Source organism: Echiichthys vipera (assembly GCF_963691815.1).
Source record: "Echiichthys vipera genome assembly, chromosome: 12".
Lineage (NCBI taxonomy): Eukaryota > Metazoa > Chordata > Actinopteri > Perciformes > Trachinidae > Echiichthys > Echiichthys vipera.
This window is the reverse complement of record NC_139837.1, coordinates 6,350,650-6,363,126: the sequence shown is the minus strand read 5'-3', so window position 1 is coordinate 6,363,126 and position 12,477 is coordinate 6,350,650. Positions and strand designations below refer to the sequence as shown.

The 12,477-nt window shown below is 43.4% G+C and overlaps 1 protein-coding gene across 1 annotated transcript in view; it reads right to left on the bottom strand.

Annotated features, from left to right (window-relative positions):
* Positions 1–1,677: 1,677 nt before the first annotated feature.
* The window catches only part of efna2a (ephrin-A2a), a gene marked incomplete at its 3' end in the record, with an annotated part of 79,467 nt that continues 68,667 nt past the window's right edge, over positions 1,678–12,477 (bottom strand). Inside the window, exons 2-4 of the mRNA XM_083924499.1 lie at positions 8,043–8,335; positions 3,310–3,375; positions 1,678–1,802 (exon numbers count right to left, since the gene is read on the bottom strand). Of these exons, the coding sequence (XP_083780625.1) occupies positions 1,678–1,802; positions 3,310–3,375; positions 8,043–8,335 (484 nt within the window). The remainder of the gene's footprint in view (positions 1,803–3,309; positions 3,376–8,042; positions 8,336–12,477) is intronic.

Sequence of the window (12,477 nt, the reverse complement as noted above, 5' to 3'; positions counted from 1 at the left end):
AGGAATCGTTTCCTTATCAAAGACTGTGTGTGCATGTATATGTGTGTGTGTGTGTGTGTGTGTGTGTGTGTGTGTGCATGCGCATGTGTGTTTTTGTGATGCTACCACACACGCTTTGCCTCATTTGCCACAGTCTTTGCGCTTCCCTTATTGGTTTAGCCCTCAGACCCAGGACCAGCTTCAGTCAGTATTTACGTCCATTGTGATCTGGCCTGGGCTCTGAGGGGCTGATTTCCAGTCAGTTTCGCCCTGTAGGTCCATTTATCTCCCGGCCATTGCTAATCCATCAACGACCGAAAGCCAGACAGGAGAAACCGTTTGAGGAGAGAGGCTGAATTTTCCTTATGATGTCTGAAAAAGTCTCAGGGAGAGCAAGAGAGCAGTAGCAGGGTGTTGTGGATTTTCCCCATGAAAAAATATATCATCGTTACAAACAAGATTGAGCTGAAGGTTTCACAGTGGTCATGCAACTTGAGTGTCGCCTCCTTTTTGTCATCTGTCCTCCGTTCATCCTTACTTTACTCTTCTCCTCCTCCTCCTCCTCCCACACACCTCCCACATTCCCCGACCCGTTCATCCTGTCAGTCCGAGAGAAGGTACTGTAAGTGACCACAGTCATAATAATACAGAAAGACAAAGCGGTGGGTGACCAGTGGTACATTCATACATGAGAAAGTCATGGTTCCAAAAGTCACCCGACCCAGTCGACGTTAGACAGTGCTGAAGAAGCCTGTGCTGACCAGGCTGTGATAAATGCTTTTGTTTAGAAACATGAATAAGACAGAATACATCCCACCTGAAAATATACACCTCACCAAACCCACCCAGAACACCCCCCTACACGCCCCACCCTCCCACTGAAACAGGCTATGATTACACTTGTCATTATAATGTGATATCTAAGCTTTCTTAATAAAAAAAACATAAACAAAACCCCCTATGATTTATACCACATTGCTGTGAATATACCCTGGTCTGAAAATATCAACACATATAACATTACATTTCCCATATGGCCGTATTTATTTTAATCCGTGCCCACATTGTTTTCCCTTTCGTTTCTGCACAGACGGGTCACTTTTTCTCCTCTCCATCTCGTTACGTTTGCTGTTATTCTCGTTGCAGTTGGAACTGGCCCAGGTTGTGTAGAGTTCCAATTACAATGCAAGCTTGGCCATTTCCAATTCTTGGTTTGACAATAGGATAGCAATGTAAGAAAAATCCAATTTTTGTGCATCCAAGCCTATCGCCTAATGCATCCTGCCGTGATTGGATGATAGGAATTGTATTGGAACGACAAGTTTAATCATAGCCACGGCTACATCTACCCCATCAGTGGCCAAGAGTCAATAGACAAATCAAAAGGACCCCCTGATATGAGTGCAGAGACATTTCCCTTGTGTTTTTCAGATGAGCGGTGCTGTTCCACCCAGAATTCAGGGATCAGAGATGAAGCGAAGCTTCCCAGACAGCTCAAGACCCAGCCCTCACAGCCAGGCCTGGGAACAGTGTCCGAGGCTGGTAGTGGGGGTGGTTGGTGGTTGTATAGAGGTGGCGGTGGGATGGGGAGGGGAGGGGGAAGGGGGAGGGGCTTCCCTGAGGGATGGTGGATTGAGAGGGACAGCCAGCCCAGCCCAGCAACCCTGGGTGGGAGCTCCAGGAGGAAGGAGAGTGGGGTCACAGCCCGGAGAAAAGTCCCAGGAGCAGTGAGGCCAGAACAGCTAATAGGGCGATGGACCCTGGCCTCCAGCATGGACCTCCGTCAGTCAGAAAGGGCTCCGGAGAGTCATATCCTGACCCATCTGAAACGTAAAGAAGAGAGAAACGACAAAACATCTGAACTGAGAGGGACACACAGACAGACACAAAGACAAGACAATCTAAAACAAAGTGAATGAAGAAGGGAGCGGGCTTATAGAAAGACAAAGAGTAGACAAGTGGAACTATTATGGGGGGAAAAAATGTGGCTAGTGAGCGACAAACCACAAAAAACTCTCACCCTTCAAAAGCTAAGGAAAGGCAGAGAGAAGACGACAGAAAAGGATGAGGCGAGGGAAGAGGGAGGAGGAGAAGACGACAGCAACTGAGCTCTGCAGGGGGTTTAACCAACCTAATTACAGTTTAATCACAGAGACTCGGAATCTGGAGCAGCTGACACACACACACTCAACGACACACATCCCCTCACATGTGTAACCGCTCAAAGCTCACTCCAGTGACAGTATTTCACAGATGAGATGGAAGTTGCAATGTCAGACAGATCAATTTAAGAGCACAAAAAAGCAGAATCTCAAAGAGAAGCTGCGCCAATGACAGAATAAAGGAACGTATGTTGTTTCCGTAATAATGGGGGAAGAGAGAATTTCCTTCCCCCGTAGCGAAAGATGGAATGATCTGAGTCTGGAAAAGCTGCGAAGGCCGACTCTCATCCTTTTACGAAGATCTTCTAAGCTGTGTCATTATCTAAGGAGACGTGTTGCTACCCAGGTTTATTTCTTTAGTCAGGCTTAGGCTGAAAACTCAAGAGGTAGAATCCGCCTTTGAAAAGACGTACAGGTAGATTTTTCAGGATAACGCCAAGCATAGTGTAATGCCTGCCGCAATCTGCTCCCCCTGAATGCCTATCTTCTGTAGAGTTATTTTTAAACGGCACTCTCATAGGCCAAAATGGCGCACTTATATGAGCACTGCATCCTGTCTACCCCAATCTATGAGGGAGCTTTTTTCAAAAGAGTTTATCTTATCAGGCCGCATGCTGTTTGGAAAAAAAGGCCGTATCAAGTCATGTTTCATCTTTTACCATGAGGCTGATGCAGAAGGAGAATTTTATTAAGAAATATGAAGTGTCTATTATTAGATTAGACTTCTACAGTAGGCGATGGGTTTATTATTAGATTGCTCTCTTGTTTCTTATGAGCAAATGCAGCCAGGAGAGTGATGCGCAGGCTTGGTAACATTTTTAGAGAGCACTTTCAGCCTGCTCTCTTCTTTCTACAAGGACAGAAGGTCTCCCTCACACCCAGTGTGATGTGATGTGATTTGATGTGAAGTGCGTATGCCACTTTGTGCCTGTGTGCATGTGCCTGTGCACACTTGTATGTGTGAATATGTCAGAATGTGTGTGTGTGTGTGTGTGTGTAAAAGTGTTAAAGTGTTGCCTGGCTGGTCTGTGAATCAGAGCAGAGAGTGTTGTCGGGGCATTCTATCAGACCTCTTATTTCCCCGTAATTTTACTTTGATAGCCAATCTGGACCTTTGCGTGTGCGTGTCAATGCATGTGTGTGAGTGTGCAGCTAGAGCGCGACTTACCTGGAGGTCTGACATACACCTTCAGCTTTAGACATGCCCGCCCCACATGGTTTGGGTGAGGAGACGCTGTAAAAAAGCAGAGAGATTGAAAGAGGAGATTAGTTGAGGGATAAAGCGATTTGTGCCACTGATTGCACTCATGAAGTAAATAAGAACATTTAATAAACGTTTTTTCTTCCAATATTGTTCTGACTCAGAGTGCTATGAGGCTTATTATCAGGTGGTGGTGGTTGGACCGGGAGATTACAGAGACAGAACTGTAACCACGACGTTTTGTACCTGTTTTTAGAGATTTATGTCTTCAGTAGGTTTGAATGTAGATTAGCTCTTGGGTCTGAGATAGGGTAGCCAGAAAGTACCGTGAGAAAGTATTTAGAGACGGACTAAAACATTTGGTCTTTTTGCCGGATTTCTGTACAATAAGAAAATATAGAATAATACCAAGTTTATTTATTTAAAATGGCTAAATGCCTTTATCAAGTTGATCTTTTAATTAAGTGACACCTGTTCTCAAACTAATTTAAAATGATTCAAAAAGACCACAAACCAACTGACACACAGTGAACCGGGGTTTTTTAAGGTCCATCAGGAGTGTGACTGTGATGGCAGGGAGAAACAATCACAATACACAATAAGGTAATAACACAGATACAGTGGAAATGAGTATACTAAAGACTAATTGCTCACTGGAGGACGGCTTTCGCAATTGTGTCTGTGTGCATTACTGCTGACTTCTTCTAACATGAATATGCAGACTTTGATTACTAGGCAATAATTACAGCAAAGTAGACCGCAGCTACATAACTGTAATTAGCTTGAAACAAAAATTCCAAGGGTGATGAATCAAGAGTAGGCATTATAAAGAAAGGAACATATTCAAGTTTGTTAGAATTTGACATTAATGTAGTCCTTAATGCAGCCTATTACTTTCTTGATTACATTTATTGCTTCAAGCAGTTGGAGCATTTCTCATATTATGTCCTTTTGTGTGTGAGCTTGTGAACTCCCGTAGACGTTCTGAGCACTTCAGGCAATGTAAACAATCTGTGAGGGATCAGCCCGCACACTGGGATTCAGTCACTCACATTCATACCTAAGGGAAATATCAGCTCTTAAATCAACCTGACTTTAATGTCTTTGGAATGAGGAAGGATATCCATGCAAATTCCCCACAGACGCCGTGCAGTGACAGCGCTAACCACTGAGCCCCCGTGCTGCACAGACTGAATGCCAAAAAAAAAGAGAAAAATGTCCAAAATTTACTGATTCAAACTTCAAAGTAACGTAAATTGAAGTGAATCTGGGTTTTTAGTCCCACCTCATGCTGATGTGAAATAGAGCTGGAGACCTTAAAGCAGATGGTGACCAACTCACTGACCATTCCCGTGCTGGTGCTTGCAGAAGTGTGCGTGGAGACCTATTGGCCTTCTCTGTTGAGGAAGTGCGCAAAGCCAGAGCCTGAGTGACCCTGGAGAGGACCATCATCAAGATCCACAGCGCACAGGAAATAAATCTGACCCTTCGTCTGCCCTCTCCTCCCTCGCTTTCTGCCCACAACTCCTCCCTCCATCCTTCCCCCTGCCCTTCACCTCTTTTACCCTTTTATGCCTTTCCTGTAGCCAACTTCCTTTGCCTCAATTTTTTACCCTACCCTCCTTACAGTGTCCAGAGAAAGTCTAAAGTAGTACCACCGACTTCGTATCAAACTTTCTCTCCTGTTGTGTATATTTTTGTCTTGGGTTTCTTATTGTTTCACTGACAACATTTTGGGGAGAAAAAGCAAGAATTGGAAAGATACATACCCTCCCCCCATTCATTTTCTCCAGGCCCTCAAAAAATGTTCACTTTTGTCATTTTTTGGTCTTATCGGCTCTCCCAGCGCCTCTGTTTCCCAGCACATCTACAATCCAATGTCTCCTGAAAACCCATTGAAAATCACTCAACCTCATCAGATGGCAGCTGGGAGAAGTAAGGGGTGGAGCGGACCTGTCAACATGTCAACCACATGACAAATACACAAACAACGGGCACACAAGGGCCTGGCCACAGATCACCATCAAAGATCAATGTGTTTTACTTCGAGGAGTATCTGTGTAGAGGAGACACACACACATACTCATTTTGAGGGCCGGGTGGTTTAAAAATGTCAAAATGTCTTTGTTCAACATTAATACTGACCTGTGTGTGTGTGTGTGTGTGTGTGTGCTTATTTGTGCATGTGAGAGACAAAAACGTGTGTGGTTGTCAGTCAAGATGATGGACAAGGCCTTTCACAGACTCACAATCGCTTGACAACTGACCCCAGAACCAGCCCTCCTCCTCTCAAAACACACACACACACACACACACACACACACACACACACACACACACACACACACACACACACACACACACACACACACACACACACACACACACACACACACACACACACACACACACACACACACACACACACACACACACACACACACACACACACACATCTCATAGAATATACAATCCCCTCAGGGGTCCCCGAAACACAATACTAGAGTCAGCAACTATACAACTCTGGAGGGGCCCTGTCCATCCTTACATGAGGCTGAAAACAAAAGAGTGTGTGTGAGTGCCGACTGGGAAAAGTGCAGTAGGACATCGGGTGGCTGTTATCTTCACCTCTTTAGCTTTCTGACTTTCACCTGCTGTGTCTTTGTGACATGTAGACAACAGACTGGGGCAAAGAAAACATTTGCAGATAGTGCTCCATATTAAAAGTAACTCTCAGAAACACATCGCTTTAATGGTATTATCTTTCACAGTAATTCAGTAGTGCAGCACCATTTTTCATTACAAAATCGTGTTACCGCATTAGAAATCAAATCTGAACACTAATGCTATCACAAATTGAATTAAAACCTGTCTTGATATCTGTCATATAATCTCTTTTTTTGCCTCAGCGTATCGCTCTGTTCGCTGTCTGAACAAGGAGAATATCACTGTCAGGTCAGAATCTCTGTCCAAGGGCAAAAAACTCCATCAAGGAATATGTCCCACTTGCATGTCGACCTGAAACTGATGGCAGCGGACCCTCATCCCATTAGGGGTCATGGTGAGAATGCATTATCTCCTGCTAGAAAGGTTAAGGTTCAGGTTTCAGTGCAGCGGGGAGAAATAAAGAGACCTATGCCTGGGCTGCTCAGTGGCAGAAATGCTGCTGTTGGACTGTGACAAATTCTGAACAAGATACCAATGACAGCTCAGGTTTGGTATGACATTCAGAAAGTAACACAGGTAATGGATTAATGAGTTAACTTTGATAATTGTCAGATGTTATAATTACTGTACCGTTTAGCGGTAAAATGAGAAAATTTGTCTTGCTTGTCGGCTGGTGGGCGAGGCTTGGTTTTGCTCGACAGCTGAACAGTACTCTAAAATATGTTTCTGAAAACACTTTTTGTAAGAAAAAGGCAACACAGGAACAGAATCTTGATTCATATTTGATCAGTGCTGCCTATTTTCGGAGTTCATGAGCAGTCATTGACACTGCGTCAGAGACTCCTCGGCTCTGATTGGTTGTTGGTCAGGCGCAGTGCAATTTAGCAGATGCCATTAGGAGCACGCAGGGAGCAGAAGGTGGAAGTAGAAATACATGACTTTCTCACAGATCATCTGTCTTATTGTGCTGTCAGGATATAGTGACAGTTTCCGCAAAAGAGAGTTACTGACTTCAGCTTAAGTAATTACAAAATGATTACCTTTTGTAAAGTGTTTTTTCTCATTTCACCACATGACACTTTGAGTCTGTCCTTACCAGAGAAATGACAGAATAACAACCTGTGCATACATTTTCCTGACAGGCGACCTCTTGTGATTGTGTGACCGAAGATGACAGAAGAATCATTTTTTTTCTTCCACATATTCCCCCATCTGCTCGGCAGATTCAAACAGCAAAATGTTTTGTCACGATCGTAGCATCTTTTGCAGCCTCCTCACAGAAAAAAGTGGCCCTTTTCCCTGTGGCGACAGAAAGTTTGGACATTGCCAGCCAAGCTTTTGAAAGTCAATTTAGTGTGCTTTTCTGTGATTACTAACTGATCTTGCAATACACATCCACGCGCGGTAAATCTCTCCCACCCATCTGGTACACCAAGCAGCTGAAAACAATGTTTAGGAGCAATTTGAAGCTACTATTTGTTCCATGCCTGGTGGGAGAATGATAGCTTTTTAACTGTGTTCAGAAAAAAAAAACAGTCTCAGGGGGTTAGGCCCATCTGTGATACTAATACATCACTTGTTGAAGTGAGGAGAAACATCAATACAGCTAATATAAAAATGATTACAAACTATGCCTGGTGACATTTTTACCACTTTGCTGAGCACACCACTTATGATCTCGACAGAAGCCGAGACATCAAGAGAGAGAGAGAGAGAGAGAGAAGAGAGAAGAGAGAAGAGAGAGAGAGAGAGAGAGAGAGAGAGATAGAGAGAGAGAGAGAGAGAGAGAGACAGCGTGTAGGGGAGCGTGTAGGGGAGCGACTGAGAGATGGAAGGTGTATTATATGCACGCCTGTGGGTGTGCGAGCAACACGGTGGGCTGTGTTTGTGAACTCTCTCAATCATCTTCTGTTGATTGCATATTTACATATAGTTTACAAATGCATATTGAACAGAAGCGTGGCTAACATGCAAACCCAGACAAATGCACCTGTGCACACACACAAACACACACTGTCTAGTTGATAACCCACAGATGTAGTAGTACTCGTGTCCAGGCCTGAACTCAAAGCCCAGGGAGAAGGGCGTGAAGAGCTGGAACTTCTCTGAGAAGCGCAGGGGTCCATCAGGACCGCTGGGACGGTTGCACTCCCAGCGCTTGAAGCCGCGCATCCTGTGCTGGCAGGAGGTGTAGCCCTCGTGGTTGACCATAAACAGGATGTAGCGCTCCATGCGCCCGTGGGACGGAGGGCCCTCGTAGAAAGGGCAGTAGATGTCCAGATAGTCATTAATGTTCACTGCCACCCTGTACTCTCCGTGCCAGAACCTGCAAGACACAGAGGAAACAATGAATTAAAATTTCTTCATGAATAAAAATGATACAGGCTCAGGATTATGCACAGAATAAGTGGGCAGAGGAGGGAAGGCTTCAAAAATAGTTTACTGAGGTGTAATGAGATAGTGTGAGACATATATTTTGAGAAAAGAAACGTATACGTCTTCTCCAACACTATGAATATTTACTACCTATATTGAATTTCTGTGTGATTGCACAGCGAAGAGGAAACTGCGGTGAGTGTCCACTTAGTTCAGTCATGCTGTGTACCGTAATTATATGAAATTGTATGATCGCTGTAAGGACATTTCTGTGTCTGCACATCTCCACAGGAAGATCCGAGGTCGAGTCAGCTACAACACAGCAACCTTCATGGACGCCGAGCGTTGCTCAAGGACACTTCAATAAAAGCTTTCTGATAAAGGGTCTTAAAACCACAGTAGTTTGTAGCAAAAACCTCCTCGAGGGTGTTTCTACTATTTAATAAATGAGGGAAGGCCAGAAAAAAATCAATAATAATCCTTCTGGTTACAGCAAAACTTTGCATATAGCAACCAATTTTATTTTAATAAAGCTTGCCGAGCTATGCGTCATGGGAATTATTAGCATGTTTGGAATATACTCTTTTTTTTTTTTCAGAGTGCTTGAGTGAGCCTCCTCATATGATACTCAAGAGAAGTGGGTCATGTGATGGTAGAGAGCACACATTATTATCCCACCCCCTAGAGCAGTGTATGGAGTCTATGGTGAATGCCCACTTAGTTCCGTACACACGCGGATCACTGAGGGTGGCATGATGAATAGAAATGGGTCAGAGGGTATATACACACATTGTACAGGATATATATTGTGGTAAGTCTCCTTGCTATGTTCATTCTTCTGGCACTGAGTCAAAGAGTTTGTGAAATGAATGCAGGTAACTTGAACTCAGATGGTGACTCCCCCATCTCTTTTCAACAGTCTCTACAAGGCAGTTCGAGTACATTACAAACATATGGCTGCATATTTTCCACTACATTATACAGGCTTTATTTATGCTTATGTTTTGATGCCAATGTTGCCTATATGGGAACTGCATTTCTGTTTACCATCTTGAAGCCACTGGAGTGAAACAGTAAAGGATATTCTATATTTTTGTTATTGTCAACTAATGCCATCAAAAGACCAAAATCCACAACATGTAATCTGTCTCTCCATACGTTTAGGCTTCTCCATCTTGTCTGTGGCTCTAGCATTTATTCCTAAGACATAAATCCAACAAAAAACAAACACATACTTTTATAAGTGTTATTTTCGGCTGCAGATTAATACACATTTGGTTCTCTTGTGAGTGTTTATGGCAGCAGGATGATGTATCTGAGATCAACTCAGATCATACTTCAGTGCTCAGGTTTGATTCCTAAGGAACATTTCACCCAGTGCTCATTAATGTGTTTTTAATCATTTTTGGACAACAAGCCGCAAAGGAAAAAGCTGCCTTCAGGCTACACTACGAACAATACTTGTTTGTATAAGCAATTCATTGTTGGTTTTGTCTGGCTTTGTTTGGTCTCTACATGGAATTTGTTGATAAGAAAAATATTAAACATCACCCCATTAATCTTTGAAAAGTGTCTTGGCTCAGGATACTGGAGAATACCCAACATGACAACTTAATTTAAAATTCATGGCATCTATTAGCGAAAGGTCATAAAGGGATAGTTGACATTTTTGAAGTGGGCTTGTATGGGTATTACCTGCAGTAGATACCTGTCAGCCTGCCGCCAGTTTGTTGGAGTAGCAGGAGACCTGACATAGAAGCAATGTGCTGCTGTTGAAGGGGGTAGCAGCTAAACATACAAGTCAATATCTTTTTAATTGTACGCTGTATTGAGGCAAATTTCAAAACTTTACCTCGCCTTTAGACAGGCTTTTCCGACAGAGAACTGAAGCCAGCTATGCTCTCTTAAAAACTGTTGGACTATTTGACAAAAACTCAAACCATTCGTTTGTGTGCAGTAACTTAAACACCAAAGTCACAATAACACAAACAAAGTAATTGATCGAGGCAGCGGTAGACCGGCAACTCGTGTGTTCTGCGAGGTCAAATTGCTGTTCGTCTCAACGGAGTCTGGTGGCTTTGAAGAGAGCATAGATGACAGCTTCAGTTCCCTGTGGACCTTTTTTTTTTTAGGTGACTAAAATACATTTAGCTGCTGCCCCCGTCCACAGCTGCACATTGCTTAGCTTCTGTGTCGGGACTTCTGCTTGCCTCTCCAAACCGGGGGCGTGTCGACCGTCATGTACTGTGGGTAATACACTGACTATGGATAATTAGCTCATACAAACCCCGCTTCAAAACCTCTGAACTATGCATTTAAAGCTGAAACTGATCAATCAATATTTCACATTAAATGCTGTATTAGTGCTCAAAAATGTTGTATTTGTTTAACCACACGTCTAAAAATACACAGCTTTGTTTCATGTATAATTTAGCATTCATATCGGCACCCTTCTGTGAGGAAATACAACACATCAGTGATTTTTAAATATTTTATATTTCAGATATTTTATTTACTAGGACTCCATAAATAATATGTCCCAATGGTTGATCATCTTTTTGTTTTTGCATGTTTAACAATCCACAGTAATTCAATATTCAAGTTTCATTTTCAGACTTTCTTCGGTAATCCATCTAACATTTCAAAAGGCTGTTTAAAATCCAGTGTGAGTGCGGCATCCTAGTGTGCACACGTCTGTCATCTCATCATTAACATCACTGGCTACGATCAATTTCACTCAAAAATGTTCCCCGTCAGAAGATTTTTTTTTTATTCAGACGCCGCGTGTTATCAAATCTTGTTTCTCAAAGCTCAGTAAATTTGAGATGCAGGAAAATGTCTTCAATCAAACGAGCATAAGAGCATAAACAAAGACACACACACACACACACACACACACACACACACACACACACACACACACACACACACACACACACACACACACACACACACACACACACACACACACACACACACACACACACACACACACACACACACACACACACACACACACACACACACACACACACACCTCATGGAAGCCTTTTAAACAAATTCATCATCTTCCCCCTCACCTTGACAGTAATTGATTGCCCGGAATGAAGACATTTTGGTCTAAGCACTTTTGGTTAGTGGGATATTTAGCTTTGGAACAAATTATCCCTATAAAGGCAGCCCTATCTCTCCCCCAGAGGGCAAATCAGGAAGTGAGTTAGATGTGAAATGAGCGCCTTCATGCTTCGGTGCCCTATCAGAGCGAGTTTTGCAGGTTCTAAAGGGATCCTTGAACAGATCATTTAGAGGCATTGATCCACTGGGGAGCTCCTCTCGGCTCTCTCTGCTCCCAATCAACTCTGATTAACAACTGAAGGGGAAAGGCAGAGAGGAAAACAGAAGGAGAGATGCACAGAATGAGAATAAACAGCTGAAAGGAAAGAAGAGAGGGAGGGAGACACATAGAGAAAAGGTAGGGGAGGAATAGAGATAAGCGTGTAATGAGGACAAAAACAAGAGAAAGATATTATAAAAAATGCGTGAAACAAGAGTAAAACGAGATGGAAAGATAGAACAGAAGAGCAGGCCAGCTGGAAGAGGTACAGATGAAAGAGGAGTTTTTCTGTTTTTCGTGAACGTGATTTTTCATCTGAGACAAATGTGCATTGCCTATTGATTGTGCTTTAATACATTTATGGGTGGCTACCATCTGAGCATTAGTAGTTTCAGCATACAATAAACTCTGTGTGTGTGTGTGTGTGTGTGTGTGTGTGTGTGTGTGTGTGTGTGTGTGTGTGTGTGTGTGTGTGTGTGTGTGTGTGTGTGTGTGTGTGTGTGTGTGTGTGTGTGGGGGGGGGGGGGGTAAAGTGGGTCTCGATGAGTGAGGATGCTCAATCCTAGAAAGGGCTAATATGCCGGGATATATTAGGTTGTATTAAGCCACTCAACGCCCTGCCCTGCTCCTGTGACACTGTCTGCATAACTAATATGCCAAGGCAGGTGTGTGTGCGTGCAGGTTTGTGCCACCGCACTCTGAGCTGTTAAACAGCACATGTTGGTGTGCTGTTATGTGTGGACGAGTGTGTGTCCCTA